Raw genomic sequence first — 18,668 nt, 5'->3', positions numbered from 1 at the left:
AAGGGTGTTTCTGCTCCCTCAAACTCTATTATGGGTATGTGGAGTTTGTCAGAGTGGATGTGGTCCTCTAATTTAGATGTCTATGGTGTGGATAGCTCCATCAGAGCTGGCTACCTGAGGTGTCAGCAGCAAGAAAGGGTGCTTTATGCTGCAATTCACCTATTTTAATCACAGGATGGTGCCCTCAGCCACCAGCTGCATTGACTGGGTTGTCACAAGAGGAGGCCAGGGTGACTAGCTCAAATAGAGGTGTTTGCATTTATATAGTGATTCTCATCCATTTGAGTCTCTTGTAGGACTCAATATGGTTGTCCTTATATGTGTCTCATAATTTTAGACATCTAAGTGTTCTGTCTAGCTTCAAGCTGCGTTTACAGGAGGGAATGAGTTTTCTGTAGATCCCATGTTGTATCTGCAGTTCCCATGCAGTTGTCTCATGTAACTTAGAACATTTCATTTGCTCTGGGCCTAACCATAATCCGTGTTTCAGCATCTGGATGAAACCTTCACGGCTTTGGTGTTCATGTGTCCTGTTTCCCTCCAGTGTCACAGAGAGGGACGTGGGTGACTGAGACATGTATTTTCTAGGTGATTGCTGGTGAACCCCATTGTGAGTATCGTTGCACTGTGCCCTGTATCCAACTTTCTCCTTTTATCCTTTTTCTTCCCCCTTTTGTGAGACAATGGCAAGACTCTGCAACATTTAGGTCGTGAAGCTGAAATGGATCCAGTGGTCTTCTGAGGGGTTGGCAGGCTATGTTGAAGGGTGGGATTAGCAGTATATGAGGATGGAAGCATATGTAAGGGCTTTCCAGATCAAGTATCTGCAAAGTTTCTCAAAGCTGCTGATTCAGATGTTGCTAATGACATGTTTGAAATTAGCAGGGGAAGCATTTTACTGCTCTGAATGACAAGCAGTGCCAGAAAGCCTCTGTCACTAGCTCTACTCACTGCTTTTCTTGTCTTTGTTTAAAATAAAAGATGTGACTAAAAAAAGCTTAATGGCCGGGAGAAGGGGTATTTGCAAAAGGCACAAAACAGTCACTGACTTCCAAAGCCTAAGGGAAATCATTGAGCGTTGAACATGACTTTTTGCTACAGAATTCAGTTCCCCTCATCTGTTGAGGTGACTGGCACCCAGTCCCCACCATCTGGGGAGCGACGGGGGTCAGCTCTCAGACTAAGACACCCCAATTTAGATGTCTAAATGTGCGTCTCTGTATGTGTTGAGTGTCTATGTTCGCATGATAGTCAACAAGGAGAGATCTTCAAATTCAGTTGTCTACACTTAAGCACTAAGTGCTGTGTGAGATGCCTGTAAGTATCCATGTGGACCCCAGATGCTGTTCCAGAAGAGCATGGGTCTCATTGACATCTGCCAGTCTTGTGCTAATACTGTAGGTTGTAATACCTCTCCAGTGGTGCCAGGGGTCTAAGTGTAGGCAAAAAAATTGGACCCTTTAACTGCAGTCAGCAGAGCTCTATAGAACAGTCCACAAAAAAAAAAAAAAAGGAAAAAGGAAAAGGGTGGGAGTAGACCCATGTCTCAGAAGCCAGCTGAGCTCTTTGGGTGCCCCATAGATGTATTCATGAAAGACACTGCTTCTCCATGCCATGCCCAGTTTATCTACAGTATTCATAGCCACAGGACATTCAGGAAGCCACAGACAAAATGTGCCCCAAATCTGCTGTTCACATTAACAGAAAAAAAGTTCTCCAAATCCTATGCCACATGCTGAGAATGCCCAACAGCTGCAGGCTCTTGGAGGGCTATAAATGGGGACAAGAACGCTCTTTGCTTGCCAGCTTTCATAAACTGTCCTTAAGCATCTACTAGGGGCCAGCAATGGTTAAATATGGGCCACAAGGGGACTACATCTGACCCTATGTGTTGTGCCCTGAGAACCCCTGTGTTTTCGTGTGAAGTATTATTATGTTGCTGTTATAAACCAGCAGACTTTCCCAGCAGACTCTAGGCATAATCTATTATCAGCAGCGCTACACTAAAAGGTGCTACAGCATTTACAGGAACCCACTGGACCTAACCGGTAGGCATGAAATGAGGACTGCATGACAGGGTTGCCTGCAAGAATGAAGAACACATCTCAATGATGCATTTTTTTTATCCCTACGCATATTTTAAAACATCTGCCCACCTTTCATGATGCGAATGTATGACACTTTGATGGCGTTTCATCTGTATAACTCAGTAGACACTGTGTAAACATGTTTTGTGCCATCAGTTTGAGGCTACACAAAGTTGTTGGCTTTTAAAAGGACCCCAGGGAGCTCCAAGAACAAAGGCCAGACATAGAAGATTTTTGGTTTCAACAATGGAGTTTAGATAAAGCAGCCCTGCAACACGCTGTGCCTTTCCCATTGTGTTTGGTATGTGATGGATTCTCGAGGCCTCTCTGATTTCTCTAGAAGCAGTAAAACCACCATGATATAAACAAGCAGTAGCAGATGAAGACAGGATTGGTGGGCTGAGGTTAGATCTTAGGACGGTCCATCTTGCTAGGCTGGTGGTTTCCAAGCTGAGCTAACCTCCCAAGTTGCTGGCTCATATTCCCCTTCCCCATGATTTCAGTAGATGTAGGTCACATTTACTCTTAAGTTCATCCTTGAAAACAGGATGGGTTTGACCTGCTTTAAAAAAAGATGTGTTTGGCATTAGTGTTGTTTCTGGGGAGATGGGAATGAAGGAAATTTCTTCTTTTTGGGCAAAATATGTCATTACTCCTGCCAACATCTGAAAAGGTGACCAGAAAAATGACCATGCTGAAGGTGCTACTATTGGCTGGCTGTGTTAAAGGGAAGGGGTCCATGATCAAAGGGCTACTATTTTTGGAGAGAAATTGCCTAAAATTCTGCCTACTAATGCCAGGGGCACATCAGGACTTTTATCCACATTTTATCCAAAGATTGAGGAGCTCCAAGAAGACAGGTTGCCCCGACTCCTAATTTTAAGAGAACCTTAAGAAAGCTGCAAGGAGAATGGCCAATCTGGGCCAGACCAAAGGTCCTTTTAGCCCTGCTCCCTGTCTCCTGCATGCTCAGGAACAGATGCTTAGGGAAGAGTGTAAGAATAGAACAAATATAGAATAAATATAGTCTATATATACCTATGTGTCTATCACCTAGCGGTTATGAGCAATGCTGTATACCCTCTCCCAACGTTCAGCAGCTTGTGGTTCAGTGATGTGAAACACCCAGCAGACAGATAAACAGCTGGGGTTTAACCCAGCCTTCCTCAAAGGGTGAACACCGGCCAATCCATTCCCCTTCCTTCCCTTGTCCTACTGCCTCTCTTTAAACACCGGATGGAAAATAAAGGAAGAAGAGCTGCCTGGTCAGCGTGCTGGGGTGGGAAGCCACAGATCTCTCAGCTTATCTGTTCAGCAGAAGATCCAGGGTACAATTGGGATGTGGGATGCCCATGCACGACTCCTGGGGAAGGAGTGGAAGAACAAGATTTTCCACCCTCTCTGCTGCACTGGTGAAGGGTTATCTTAAAAGCAGAATATGAGAGAATATATACAGACTGTGGTGTAGCGGTGGCTTTCAGCACTGCCTGAAGGCACAAAGAAAACGATCTTATCTTCCCATGGCGTGCTGCTAAGACACCTTTCCAAAAAATTTCTTCCTACCCCTTGCTAAACAGTTGTCTTCTACAGACCGTGTCCAAGACACGGCTGTTCACAGCTAGATTAATGCTATCTGCAAGGTTTCTTGAGGAAATACACTTCAATAGCTAGCTGCAGCCTACCTGCTCTCCTGGCTGAAGAGAGGACATCAATCTTCAGGGCTGTCAATCCAGCGTCCTTCAGCAGTGCTAATTTTCCCTTAGAAAACAGCCCAAGAGCAATTGCTCACTGGGCAGTTACGAGCTGTTAATTCTCCTGGCTCTGATGGCTTTAGCATACTTTGCTAATTTCAGAAAGCGGTTTCCGTGCTGCTCTGTGTGAAATAATCCTATTTATATCGTTCAGGAAAAGGTAGCGAAAGACACAAACTTGCTCTGGGGCCCTCTGTTTGCTGCTTTGGTCAATCTTATAATTATCCCACAGTGGCTAAAATGAGAAAACTACACACCTAAACAAACATACATGGACATATATATACGTGTGTGTGCGCATGGATGTGGGTGGTTTTTTTAGGTGTGTGTATCTGTACATATAGCTGTCTATAGATATGGGCCTATTTCTAGAGACAGCAATGCAGATAGATATATATAGTCACAGCCAGACATTTTTTTTCCTAATGCTTTCTAATGCATAGTCTCTTAAAAGTTCCTCTGGTTACATCTGCTCAGATGCTGTCCTACTCGGAGTCAGCCCACGATCTCCTTTCAAAATGTTGGTTAAATGCAGCTGTTACTGGTGACGCAAAGATGCTGTTCCCCAGGGGGGGAAATAATAATAGAAAACAATTTCTCTCTAAAGACGACTAGTCTATCTTGCCAAATTCCCTGATTCTGACATCTCTTGACATATTTACTTCAAGAAAAAAATCAAAGGAAGGTTTATTAATACCAGTGCTTCAGAGCCACGCTTGGGTGTGAAAGGCAAGAGGCCTTCCTTGCTCTCTGAAAGTCATCACCCAACTGAGAAAAAAAAGGTCATTCCTTTTCTCTTCTATTTCCAGAGTGCTTTTCCTATCAGAAGGCCCAAGAGACCCGCAGTGGCTGTATATGCATTGCTTCACTTGTCATTAAAGTGCAGCCACCTCTACGGTAAAACAAGGCAACTGCCATACAGCATGCAGCATCACTATGAGGTGAGTGCAGGGCTGGACTGAGGAAAGCAACCTCTTACAAATACAAGGTTAATAATAATAATAATAATAATAATAATAATAATAATAATAATGAGTAATAGATGCTGTTGAAAAGCATTTGTTAATCAGATACCATTCCACAGCTAGGGGAAACTTCTATTTTTTCTAACGTTCTTTGCACTGGGCAGGCATCACTTAGGCAATACCATGTCGTCCATTTAATCTGAACAATGATGATGGTCTCATTTGTCTTGCCATTAAATATCATTAAATCCACCTCTGTGTAGTTAGAACAGAAAACTCATGGCAAAAGATGACTGAGCCTTGCGTACAGAATAATGAGGATGATAATATTGGGATGGTTTATTAAAACAGCTCATAAAGGGAGAGGTCATGAGGAGCAGTAATTTTCCAAGTAAGAGCAGAGGTTAAGAATAAGAATGAAGTCTTCTGCATTATGACATCTCATCTAATGTCTCTCCGTTAGGAAGCACAGTCCAAGCCCCCTGTCTGTGCAGTGACCACCTCTGCACTCAGGGGACACAAAGACAGATACATGAAACCCAGGAGAACACACTTGGCTTTCAGCCCTTTTTATTAGTCTGGGGGTGGAAGGTCTCCATTTCTTTCTTGTGCTGGTAACAAATGGACAACTCTCTTCTTCTTTGTACCCTTCCCCTACCAATTTATCTTGACCAAGTCCTAGCTGCCAGCATGGGAGGTTTAAAAGAAAAGACTTCCTTTCCCTAGGGGAAATCTAGGAGACTTGCTCAGATGGAGAGGTCTGCAGCAGATGACTCCCACCTCAGGACATGGCTGTGAGAGGTGGGACAGGGGAGACAATGACTTCAGAGAGGTCAAAAAGTTGTGCAACTTAGTAAAACTCTCAGTGTGAGCAAGACGCTCAATGACTCCAACACCTACTCCAGAAACTTCCCAGAAACCTCTGGGGTTGAAATAGTTCTTTCCACTATATGGACTGGGAAAAGGTGAGTCCCACCAAACTTGTTCTAAAAGTGAACGTTGTCCAGCACTGAGACAACACGCTTTGCCATTAAGTAGCTGGAGCAGTACCTGGTATATACAGCCTTGTCTATTCCTTGACTATGTGATATAACACATGCAGATGCTCAAATAACGTTTTTCCTCACTAAACAACTTCATTCATATGTTGCTTCACCATTGAGAAAAAAAAAACAAACAAAAAAACTATGCTGTGGTTGTATTTAAAATTAAGAACATTCTCCCAAAGGGACTGTGTATCATCTTCAAGCCTGCTCCCCACCGTGAAGCTTGTGGTTAGATCTTTATCTCCAACAGTCTGAAAATAACCCTTGCTGCAAATGATCAGTCCCTAATGCCATACCCCATATCCAAGGAGGACATCTTCCAAGTACCACTGAGAAACCAGAGGTTTCTGCTAAATTCTTTGCAAATTACAGAAATAAAGCAGCAACCGCGTGTGGGTGGAAATGTCTTTCTCTGCGAAACAAGAAGGTCACATCTTTTCAGGTGACTCCACCGACAGCTTTGCTGTCACGTTACCACAGAATTGCTTCTGTGATGCACACAGCCTGGGAGATGTTCAGAAGCACGACAGAGACCCAGCTGGGCTCAGACCCAAACAGAGAGGTAGGAAATTTCTGCCAGCTACTATTTTGCCAATCACCTGAATTTGTGTTAAAATAAGGCCCATAAATCTGATGTATAGATAGACACCTTTTTTCTTGGTTCCCTCCCCCCCCCCCCCAGGAGCATATCAAACCCTCTCCATGTGCTATGAATCCCTTTTCTAACTTTGGACTGGGGTCTCCATTTCAAAATTGTGACTACACCAGAACTAGTTCAAGATCTGTTCTTACATGTTAATTTGCTTTAGCAAAGGATTTTGTCCCCACCCATCTCCAATGAACAGACCACTTAAAACCTCTGATCCTTAATTTATACCTCTCAACCAAGAGGTTCTCTGTTATTCACCTACAGAACAGGGTTGCTACTGGTTTGATTGACACATCTTTTAGCTCTGTGTTTGTACATCCCCTAGCACAGGCAAGCACATAAACATTGGAATTATTGACAACAAGCTGGTAGCAAAATTATTGCCTGGTGGGGAAAAGGGAGTCTCAGTGGCATGGAACAACCTCCAACCACTTCTTATTGTCCCCGAGCCTGCTTCAAGTTTCCCCAAGATCTCTTTACAAATGGGATCATGGCAGCTGGAGGAACCCTTTCTGGCTTTGAGGACAATTTCAAATTCAAATAACTCCCCATCGTAACAAAGATGTGGCTTTGGCAAGCTCGGATATAGTTTCCAAGAGGAGGCAGCAAACTAGAGCTCATCAAGGGTTTTAAATGAGACAATGCTCCTTAGGTCAGCCCTGGATGAGGCCAACACTTCATGCTCCATGCACAAATGCAATTGCCTACCCTTTCCCTCGTCTCGTTGGTGAGGAACTTGGCACATTCACTGTAGTTTGCCCAGGTGCGGTTGTTGCCTGGGACCAACTCCCAGCTCCCGTTCAGGTCACACCGGCGATAAGCATGGCCTATGGAAGAGAAATGAGAGACAGAGTAAATGGGACTAGACATGGTAGAACAGGAGAAACTTCTTCCAAGGGTGGATCCCATCAACCCCGATGCCTCCTGCCTGCTTTAAAGCTCAGCTGCAAGAACACAATTTCCATCTCCTTAGCAACTTTATCAATTTTCTAGCTGAGAAACATCAGAGAGCTAATAAGAAGTTACACTTAGTTTAGGTTAAGATATTGGGTCTACAAACCAAGGAGAGAAGCTTTGAAAAGTCCCAAAGCACAGAATCATCCTCAGAGTTGCAGCTCTCCCTATGAAAATAAACAGTGATCTATATTATGCTGCTCTTTGTTTACAGATTCAGTGCATCTCAAGATAGATTTTTCTATGGCTACCCTCCTCGTGATGATGGAGAAAGAAGAGAAGGCAAAGTTTCATCTCAGGATTCAGCTGGCAGATGGAAACATCCATGTTCAGATGTGGGGGTATCATTGCATGAGCTGTGTGTAAAAAGTCCCATTACAGTTGACAGGGATGAAACCAGTCAACAGATCTATCTGTCCTGTGACTACAGAGGGAGAGCTTATAGACACCTCTGCATCTAAAGGTCTTAATCTGACTCCCACCCTAGCTGACTTGACCAGTGGACATCAGTGAAGTGGAGAATCCGTGCCATGCTGGGTTATGGAGATGGGGATGGATTACCCGTTCCTCCTGGCATCTATCATGAAGTGCATGTGCAGGGGTCTCTACGAGAGGTCATCAGCCAGGGGTTAAGCTGGCTCAGCTCACAGTCCCATATAGAAAAGGCAGGACAGACTATGTGCAACCAGGGTGCGCTGGAATATCATTACTTGTTTTCTGAAAATAACATCAGTGCTCTGCTGGGAACATATAGTCTTAATTCTCTAATTTTTCAGTCTTTGGGTGCACAGCTTTGCCTGAGAAAAGAGAATACTTTAGCTTTGAAAATACACTGAGGAGCGAGTGTACTTCAATTGCTTCTAAAAACATGCACAGACTTTGTGGCACCACAAGCAAGCCAAGAAATGTGCTGCCTGAGGGAAAGTGAGATAGGGAGGAATTCACATGTTCTGGTTACCACCGCTGTTCTCAGATACCCACCGTAGGGGTCTGGGCAGAGATCAGGGGCTAGAATTAACAAACTCCTGAAGAATATAAATTGGAAGAATATCTTGTGGGTTTCTATTGCTACGCAAAGTTTGTGGCGTCAAAAAAACAGAGGTTTTTAACGCTGCAAAACTACCCAGTTTTACGCATGTAATCGGTGCTTATAATGCCCCATTACAGTCTGAGTGGGGCAGGTGGGAAATTTGTCATTGTTTAGCTTAAAACAGAGCTTTTCTTTCAGCATTAAAAAATAATGGCTGTTTCTTTACTTCCTTTTCCCTGGCTTTACTCCTGCATGGAAGGGAGCCACCATGTGATAAAAAAGGGATGCTAAAGAGGATTTCTAATTTTCTGACTCCCAGGCCTCCCTGTGCTGCAGCTTACCAGGCTCTGCTGACACTGAGGACAACACTTACCTTTGTGGTTGAAGTCATAGATGTACTCGGGACATGGCATAGCCACCACTTTGCCTGGCACACCTTCAGGCCAGCAGACAATACCATCCCACTCAGGAAGACAAAAGCCATCTGTGGAAGAGATGCAAAGATAAAGAGGAGTCACTAGACCTGCAGAGATGACACTAATGTCCCACCGTTTGGAGAGGGTTCTCCATGAAAAAGCCAACACCACTGTCACTCAATTTGAGAAAGCCTCTCTTAAGCATCATTGCAATTTTCTTCTCAGTGTTTAGCTCCGGAAGGTGCAGCTTCTCCCAAGTTTTATTTCAGAAGGACATGGTCAGACGTGGGATAATAGCTGAGCATTCTCTGAGAGGGGTCAATGATTCTGGAAAGTTGCTTTCCCTTGTGGGCTGGAAGAAATGAAAATGGGGCGGGAGAGCAGAGTGGGGAACAGGAGGACTTGAGCATTCAGGACTCTGTAGACTGATGGGCAACTTGGAGATGCCCAAGGGAGCTTGGCTGGGTATAGCCTTGATATGGCAGCACAGATTTAAGCCTAGGCTACCAAGGAGCTAGATTATGCTGTGGCTACATTATTGTGAGGCTCAAAGCTACCAGTTCAGGCTTTCCTGAAAGGGGCTCATGCCCACAGAGTAGATTGGCTGTGGTTTAATGCCTACAGACCATTAATCCAAATTCAGCTGTATTTTTCACTCATTATTTACATCAGCCAGTTCTATGCAATACCGCGATGCTTTACTGCTTTCTCAAATGCACTTGTGTGCCTGAATTTGGGTGCACTTTTAAGTAACACTAAGACCAGCAAGAATCTATAGAGAGGTGTCTGTGGCAATATTTCTAACCGTAAATAAGAATATTTCATTACCTTGCTTCATAAGGAGTGAAACGATGGAATTTCTTTTTCCTAAAGATTTGCATCCTTTCCCATCTGACACACTTTTCGCCTATGACTTCACTAGTCCCAGCTTCCCTCTCCCCACATTTCCCTGTGATGTCATCATGGGGCAAGATGCAGGTCATGCACTGATTGATTTGGAGCTGTGCCCATGCTAATTGGCTGGCAGTGCACACACGCTGATTGACCAGTCACCTGCTGCCAAGCGCAGCGTACAACGGTTGAGTTTTCCCAGCTTTCCCCCCTGCTTACTCACTATTTTGGTTTTCTGCCCTTTGCTCAGTCACAGGTTTTTAGAAAAGGAGCAGAAAGAGAATGGGCAGGTGGAGAAATCACATGAGCCCCGTTGCCTTAGGAATGCAAATAACCTGGGAACTGTTTCTCTCTCTCTGTTGTACCACTTTGCTAGGCTCGCTGCTACTTCCTAACATTGCTACTTCCCTTTTGAGAAGGGAGTGGTGGGGTGGCTGTTATAGGATTTTTCTTTAAATCATCCTTATTCTCCTTTTTTGTTCATTGAAGAAAGCTAAAATAGCCCTGAAGGAGAAATCCTGCCTCCCCCCATAGACAGGTCTCCCTCTTCCATCTGTGTATGCTAGTTTATTTGCAGATATCTGTGATTTATGTGCTTAGTGCAAGGAAAAGCAGAGCTACAAACCAAGAAAAAAGTCCTTTCCCACATTTTATGTCTGCTTTTTCCCCTAAAACCTTTTTTTGAAAATTGGCAAGTATGTAAGTGTATATTTAAAGTTCTTTAATTGTCATTTTGCAATGCTCCAGAACTTGAGAAGTAATAAAGCCGGTCTTCTATCGACCTGTAATTATGAGAAGCTTGGCTTCTCTCTTCACAAACAGAGGTACCAGCCAACCATTCAAGGGCTCCAGCATCATGTCCTACATGAGCATGTAGGCTAAGAGGGTCATGAAGGAGCTCTACAGCCCACAGGGTTTGCCACCAGCCTCTGAAGCAGCTGAGATACCAGCGATGGAGGCAGACTGCCCTGGGAGATGGGCTGCCCACCCTCCCGGCAGTCTCATCTTCCTCATCGTCTGTTCATTCAGTCTGCAAGGGACAAAGCCAGAACTTATCCATATTTAGAAGGGCTGAGAAATCCTCCAGGCTTCTCAAAAGCTGTGGGAATTGACCTCATTTTCAAAACTGCTTTAAAAAGAGGGAAGCCAAACCCTCTTCCCCACTTCTTGCATCCTTCCAGCTTGTCAACCACCCATTGCTGCAGCTTTTGATCCATAAGCTCCCAGTCCCACAAGGGACCAAGTTCCCATTCAGACGTGGCTGTTCAACATGAGCTGTATTTCCAGTCCCTGAGGAAGGACTATGCACCCAAATCTAACCCGGTGCTTACATACACCTTTGCGTTGGGCTGTATTAACTGCACCCATCGGTTAAAATCCAGCTGCAGTAGAGTATTTGAAGTGAAAAGCAAAAACCGGTGAATCTGCCCCAGCTCTGCTTGCAGAGCAGCATCTGCCCTCCGTACCCATGGCAGCCCGTGAAGGAGTTTATCAACAGTGTATAAAGTGTCTGACAGAGAGGAGTTACAGGCGAATCAAAATAAAACGGAACAGCCTGCTCTTATCTGCAAAAGAGCTCCATTAGTAAAGAAATGATAAGCACGGCCAAGATCTCAGCATGTTTCATTAATATCAAAGCTAGTGCCTTAGCAATCTTTCATCCAAACAGTAATTTATCCTTTATAATGAATGTGCTTGCACAAGATTAAATAAGAATCCAGGATTGCTTTAAAAAACTTTGGCTGGTTATGGTGCCCTCCAGGGTCGGAGCTGACAGTGATCAATTCAGTTTGCTGGTATTTTGGGACATGAAAAACAACAGAAAAACTCATCGCTTAACAGCTGATTTCTTATCTTTAATTTAGTGCTGATGAAAAGGACCAGACTAATCACTGCCTATCTTCTAAAGCATTAACTGGAAGAGCTAGAATTCCTCAGCGTTGGTGTGATAAAACGGAGGAAGAAGTTTATTGCATTTTCTCTGCTTCCAGTCACAGTAGAGGAAGAATAATACTAGATTTCCTATTCATGAAAACTGGGAAAGCCCTTCCCTTTGGCTCATTATGTTGCAGGATTACTTACACTGTGAAAAACAGTTTGTTTATTTTTCAGTTCTCTGGAAGGATCAAAAGAAAAAGGAAAAAAAAGTGCCCAACAAAATTTGGATTAGGACAAAATGTTATTGTCTCTGAGGTTTTTTTGCAGACAAGAAAGTAAATAAAGATTTCATTTAGCCCTCAAAGTGGTCTTACTTAAAATAAAACCAATTCTTTCCACAAAATAAATAAATTTGGATAAACTTTGCTGTGGAGAAACAACATTGAGGAGAAAAAAATTGATCCAAATGTCATGCTCTGAAATGCTGAGAGAAAAACCTTCAACTTTTCTAAGATCTTCAGAACAACTTGCAAAGGTCAGCCTTCACTTGTAAGTAGTTTCATTTAGTATCATACTGCAATATTTGTCCAGAAAATATTAATGTGGAAAAGTATCTGGTGGGCACGCCCTCCTCATGCTGTAAACATACACACACACGCATTTGCAATGGACTCATTCAAAAGAAAACTGATGCTTTCTGGATAACAGAGTATGCAATTATTTCTTTTTGGGTACTTTGATTCCCGCAATCCTCCCAAAAAGCAGAAGGTTGAAGGCTCTGTGCAGGAAACACAGTGCAAACCGGTGGTGGGACACCTCTGGGCTGCTGCTTTATCATGAGGACAATTTGGGGAGCCATCAGCTGCCCCAGAAATTTGAAAAAAAGATCATCTTTGCTGTCTCTCACTGCGTCTGAAATCTTTCCGTGCCTCTGTGTATTGACTCGTGGAATTGATTCATTAAAGCTGATAAGGATCTGGCGGGACTTGATCTTCAGAAAACATCTGAGTCTCCCAAGAAAAGACGCAAATGAATCCGTCGTCATTATCATGAACTTTCTCAACACAGAGAAACCTCTTTAACCTCCTCTCCATCTCTCCATCATCCCCTGCCTCTCTCTACCTGCTCCATGCTTGGAAAACCCATTTCAGCCAAATTTGAAGGAGGGGTAAGACATCTCAGTCATCATTTCCTTCCTGCAAATTTCGCGGTGATTGATGATTAGCACAGGCAAGGGCAGGTGAACATTCGGCAGCTGCCACCTGGACAACCAGCCTTTGCTGACTGACCAGCCAACTGGCACGTGCGTAGCCTAAAATCAGGCACAGCATGGCTGTTTCTTGCCAAGCCAGGGCACCAGGGGGGCCAGGGAGAGGAATTGGGTTGGGAAGAGGGACTGCAGTTAGTCTGTGGTAGGGGGAAGCTGGGGGGGACATCCATAGATCAAGCCAGGTGCCTCTGGACCTCCTGGTTGCAGAACAAATTGAGAAGTTCCTACATTGACTAAAACTGTCAGAAAACATTTTTCAAATGGAAATATTGACTAACGTCAGCACCAGCTACACTTTGTGACTGTTGGATCCACATTCCTGGGTTTTAATGCAGCCAAAAGCTGTTTCTCCCCTTTATGTCATGCCTGTTGTTCCAAAGAGGAGCCCCACCGTCCTTTCACTCCTATCTCTAATACCTCCATTCCTCCCATCCAAGGAGATAAACCATCGACCTTCTGATAGGACAAGGGGGAATGGTTTTAAACTAAAAGAGGGCAGATTCAGACTAGATATAAGGAAGAAATTCTTTACGATGAGGGTGGTGAAACCCTGGCACAGGTTGCCCAGAGACGTCGTAGATGCCCCATCCCTGGAAACATTCCAGGTCAGGTTGGACGGGGCTCTGAGCAACCTGATCTAGTTGAAGATGTCTCTGGCCACAGCAGGGGGGTTGGACTAGATGATCTTCAAAGGTCCCTTCCAACCCAAACTATTCCATGATTCTGTGATTCCCCACATCCCTTCCTTCCTCCCTCACTCCACCCCCTGTCTCCTCTGGTCCGCACAGCCATGTGGCACCTTTACCATTAATTTCACCAGCTTGAGACCACCGATGTGATAACTGGGACCAAATTCTGCACCTTCTGCCTCCAACTTTCTCCCATTTTACTCACTCTAGAGGTCACTTAACAACTGAGCTGATGAAAAAATGGGGAGGGAAAATACCATATATTCCATTGGTATTGTGCTGGAATCCAAACAAGACTTTTTGTTTGTTTTCCTAAATATTTCCTCCAAACATTTTTTTCTTGGTTTATAAAAATATTAACAGTACTAACAACTTGGTTTCTCTCTGTTGTTTTTCTTTTCTCGCAGTCATTTCTCAAAAGAGATCCACACTGAATTACAAGAAGAAATCTGAAAAATGGTGAGGAGTTTCAGGAAAACAATAAAAAAAATTCACAAGCTGACAATTTTTCCTGATGGCTATGCTTTAAAATAAAAAATAAAATGCATTTTTACAACCTCTTTTTTTAAAAAAATCCACCACCTGCAAGTAGTGTGCTTTTGGCATGCTAAAAATAAGTCAGTCTCTCCTGAGACACTGTTAACAATATTTAGAAGCATAGACAATCAGAAGGGATGTAGTTCGTTCTAAATGCTGATTAAAAAGCTCTTGAAAAATTTCTTTTTTTGGTGAAAAATAGTTTGAGGGTTCAAAATATGCTGTTTGGATTAATACAGGTGAGTAGGTTTGGGACACGAAGTTGCATGTTCCAAGTGAAGTGGGAATGCAAAACATTCCTTTCCTTGGAAGAAATAGTAGGATTCACCGAAGATGTAAGTCAAAAGGAATTCATAAGCTTTTAAGAAAACAAGCAAATCTCATACATATCCAACGTCCTAAGTGTCTTGGATGTGTATCAGTCATTCAGGCAACGCTGAAGGGAGGATATTGCTTCTCTCTCAGGCATGTATGTCTGTAGGTGAAGCTTCTCCAAATTGAGAGCTGTAACTCTCATGGATGGAGACAGGGAAGCTGGGAGTTGCACTGGAGTTTCTCAGATTTAGAGGACATCACTGACCACTGTAGCGTTGAAGAAATTAGTCTTGCAGGACAACATGAGTAGCTGGAAGTGAGGCAAGATCTTTTTCTTCTCCAGAGACTTCGCAGATGTCTCATCCTGGTGTCTCTCTTTCTATCTCTGTAGTTTGATATGAGTTCAGGGAGGCAGGGCAATTGTACTTGTGGAGAAAGCAAGGATCAGTGGCCACCACACTCCCTGACTACAAACCTAACACAGGCAGGTAAGTGAGGTTGGTAAAAGTCAACTGCTGAGGCAGGAATTGAAGCTTTGTCTTCTAAGACTGATTTTGCTTCTTCATCCCACAGTCATTTGCTAAAAGAGGCTTCACAGGTCCTGAGACATCCTTACTACTGGTCAAACAAAATAACCTCTCTGGGGAAAAGCTCATAAGTTCCTTTGTTGAAAAGCAACTGAAAGAAAAAATCCTCCAGCAATAAGGAAGGACTGGTGAGGCAGGAAGTTTCCTTTGGTGGCCCTGGAGGAGAAGAAAAGGCTTGGTCTGCTTAATCCAACAAGAGAGAATGAGAAAGAAGGTTTTTCTCATCCTATTGGCAAGCAGTAGGAATGGAGATGAACTACAAAAGTGGAAAATGATACAAAAATAAACAGGTGTAAACTGGCAGTGAACAAAGCTTATGCTGGAAATTAAGAGGGACCTTCTATCCTTCAGATGAGTCATGTTCAGGATGAGGTCGGTAAGTTTCATGTCCCTGAGTGATTTTAAGATGGTATCATTAGAGCAAACGGGGGCTGTGGCATTAATGGGGCTAGGAGGATAGCACCACGTCACTCAGCTTCCTCTGCCTGTAGCACTCTTGAGCTCTGCTGCCATCCTTGTGCTGGGACAGGTCAGTGCATCTTCATCCTACTTCAATATCCTGTACGCTGCTGTCTCATGATCAGCAGTCACCTGTGCTTCCCAAAGACACCTCTGTTTTCCAGCTGGCTACCTACCTCCACTCCAGATCTCAGAAATCATCTTACGTACGCTGGAGGCAATCACTTCCAAGGAGAAGAGAAATTCCCAAACAGTCCAGATTACTCCTTCCTTCCTTCCCAGGTACAAAGACGCCCACACAGCTCCCATATGTAATTGTGCTCTCATCTCTTGGTCTTGAGACACACAGCTCATCACTTCCTCAAGAAAGCTAAGCCACAGCAGAGTCAGCCTCTCTTTCCACCACTATATCCCTGCACCAGTAAGGTGCACTAGAGGAGGTCACCTCCTCTAGTTTCCTGATGCATTTCGTATAAGGCTGTTTTTTACTTCTCAACCCATCAATCCAGCTCACTCAAGTCCTCAGCCGCAGCTGAACACAGCCCCAAGGGTTCAGGCAACAAATTGAAATACAGACTTCAGTCTGAGGGACATGTGTTGGGAGAGATGGTGCTAAATGCTACTTTCACCCATTGCCTTCCCAGGGCTGTGCTGGGAAGGTGAGGCCGCACCTCGAATCCTGTGTTCAGTTTTGGGCCCCTCACCACAAGAAGGACATGGAGGTGCTGGAGCGTGTCCAGAGAAGGGCAACAATGCTGGTGAAGGGTCTGGAGCACGAGTCTGATGAGGAGCGGCTGAGGGAACTGGGGTTGTTTAGTCTGGAGAAGAGGAGGCTGAGGGGAGACCTCATCGCGCTCTACAACTACCTGGAAGGAGGTTGTAGCGAGGTGGGTGTTGGTCTCTTCTGCCAAGTAACTAGCGATAGGACGAGAGGAGATGGCCTCAAGTTGCGCCAGGGGAGGTTTAGATTGGACATTAGGAGAAATTTCTTCACTGAAAGGGTTATCAAGCACTGGAACAGGCTGCCCAGGGAAGTGGTTGAGTCACCATCCCTGGAGGTATTTAAAGGACGTGTAGATGTGGCGCTTAGGGACGTGGTGTAGTGGGAATGGTGGTGTTGGGTTGACGGTTGGACTCGATGATCTTAGAGGTCTTTTCCAACCTAAATGATTCTGTGATTCTATGATTCTAGGGACTCAGGTTACCAGCAGACAGTTCCTCCTCATCCAGCTCTGCAGAGGACATACCACCACGACTAAGTAAGCACTTTGAGAAGACGAGGCATGTGGAAATGTGTCAGTTCACCATCTATCTAGAAGTTACCAGCACCTCATCGAAATGCACTGAATGACACGTTCCTCTAATATCAATCACAATAGGGCAGGTATATATTTGCCAGGTATAAGTGAGAAAATCTGATTTACTTCTCTACATCTGCATGCCATTTTATCACAGACCATCTTTGCCCATCTTCTAAGGCTAGACTGTAAAATCCTCCAGGCAGGGTGTGTGTCTCAGTGCCTGAGGTGTCTGAAGGTTACTATTATAGTGTACTCATTCATCTCACCGTTGCTTGGACTGTCATGAATACTCCCTTACAGTAGTACCGTACTACAGAGTAGTTATAGTAGCACAGATTACCGTAGTTTTAGAACAGATGTGCCTTGCAGCTCTCCTTAGCCCTTGAGTGTTGAAATCTCAGGGCATGGAAATCATAGCCATTATCACAAGCCAATATGGTATTCGGGATGGAGCAAGCAAACGCTCTGTTTGATGTCATTGCTGCGGGACTCGCCTTTTGAAGGCAGTCACGGTGTGCTTTGTGAAAGGGCTGCGCCACATGCATCTCTCATTTTGCTCTTTCTTCGTTTCTGCTTGCCCACCTGAGCCTGGTCAGAAATCCCAGCACGCTGCAGGTTGCTTTGGTGGAAGAGAGGGGAAAGGAGAGGCATATTTGGGCCATGCCTGCTCACTGCTCAGACCGTATCCCCAGGGTGCAATGAGGGCTATTCTCTCCTGCCTGCTACTTTTCCCTTGCCTCCTCCCTCCTTTCCTTCCCCCCAGTCTCAATTACGATTTCTGTGCAAGTGGTACATGCATGTGGAGAACACATTAAAACCATCTGCGAGGCTGCTTGGCAGCTGGATAAATGCAAACACGTCTCGAGGTGTTTATCTAGGGGTATGGAATATAAATCAGCCCGACTTATTCTGGCACTGTGCAAGGCACCAGGGAGACCACATTTGGAATACGGTGTGCAATTGTGGTCACTCTATTACGGGAAGGACATTTGGTGGATTGGAAACAGGCAGGGAGGAGCAACCAAAAAAATGACCCAGCATTTTGGGACAGGAGGGGGAGAAAGGGAGGCTTGGAGGGCCAGTGCCTCTGTATGGGGGTGTTTGGTGTTGCAGATGCATTTCAAACCTGGCTGTCAGAGTATGAGTGTATGGGTGTCTGCATATGTATATGGATAGATCTATAGGTGGGTACGTCTGCAGGAAGGGGTGTGTATTTTTGTTGACCTGTGTTGTGCAATGCAGGGGGAGCATGTGTCTGTTTTGGGGAAAGATGCTCTGCATGCATCCAAGGGCATTTGCATGGGTAGCTGGGGAAACAGTGCTGCAGTGTCTCTCAGTGGCGTTATGTGTCCTGTGCCAGTGCATGCATCTCGGAACATCTCTCTGTGTGTATAGGTACTGTGCGCTGGCCAGCGTGAGGGGAGGGTGAGGAGAGGGGGTGGATGGATGTAGGTTCTGTCTGTTACTACTGAGAGACCTTTGCTGGTCTGCACATCAGCGTTTAGTGGGCAAAACACCCTTTGCATGCTCAGCCCTGGAGGAACTGGACTTTGGAGGGAAAGGACGCATGGGCCAGGAGCTGTTCCAAGTCACAATGTGTCTTCACTCACCCAAAGGCAGAGTGGGAAAGCCACAAGGTTATGAGTGCTACCAGACCATTGCTAGTACGACAGAGCTCCAGAGAGCTGGCTCCCCTGACATCACTGGCCCATTTCACATGCTGCCTGTCCACTCACTGCGCTCACAACCTGGCAGAAGAAGTATCACCTTCAATGTCCCGTCTGATAACACCCGACCTGCCAATACTAGCCTGGCTCAGCCCGGGCATCCTTCTTTCCTCATT

General features: G+C 44.8%; 1 protein-coding gene across 1 annotated transcript in view; it reads right to left on the bottom strand.

Annotated features, from left to right (window-relative positions):
• PTH1R (parathyroid hormone 1 receptor) overlaps nt 1-18,668 on the bottom strand; it is a 132,087-nt gene that overhangs the window by 36,600 nt on the left and 76,819 nt on the right. The window contains exons 3-4 of the mRNA XM_075144379.1: nt 8,856-8,966; nt 7,207-7,325 (exon numbers count right to left, since the gene is read on the bottom strand). Of these exons, the coding sequence (XP_075000480.1) occupies nt 7,207-7,325; nt 8,856-8,966 (230 nt within the window). The remainder of the gene's footprint in view (nt 1-7,206; nt 7,326-8,855; nt 8,967-18,668) is intronic.

Source organism: Calonectris borealis, chromosome 2, assembly GCF_964195595.1.
Source record: "Calonectris borealis chromosome 2, bCalBor7.hap1.2, whole genome shotgun sequence".
NCBI classification, from domain to species: domain Eukaryota; kingdom Metazoa; phylum Chordata; class Aves; order Procellariiformes; family Procellariidae; genus Calonectris; species Calonectris borealis.
The sequence above is the reverse complement of the archived record's forward strand: the minus strand, read 5'-3'. Positions and strand labels throughout refer to the sequence as shown.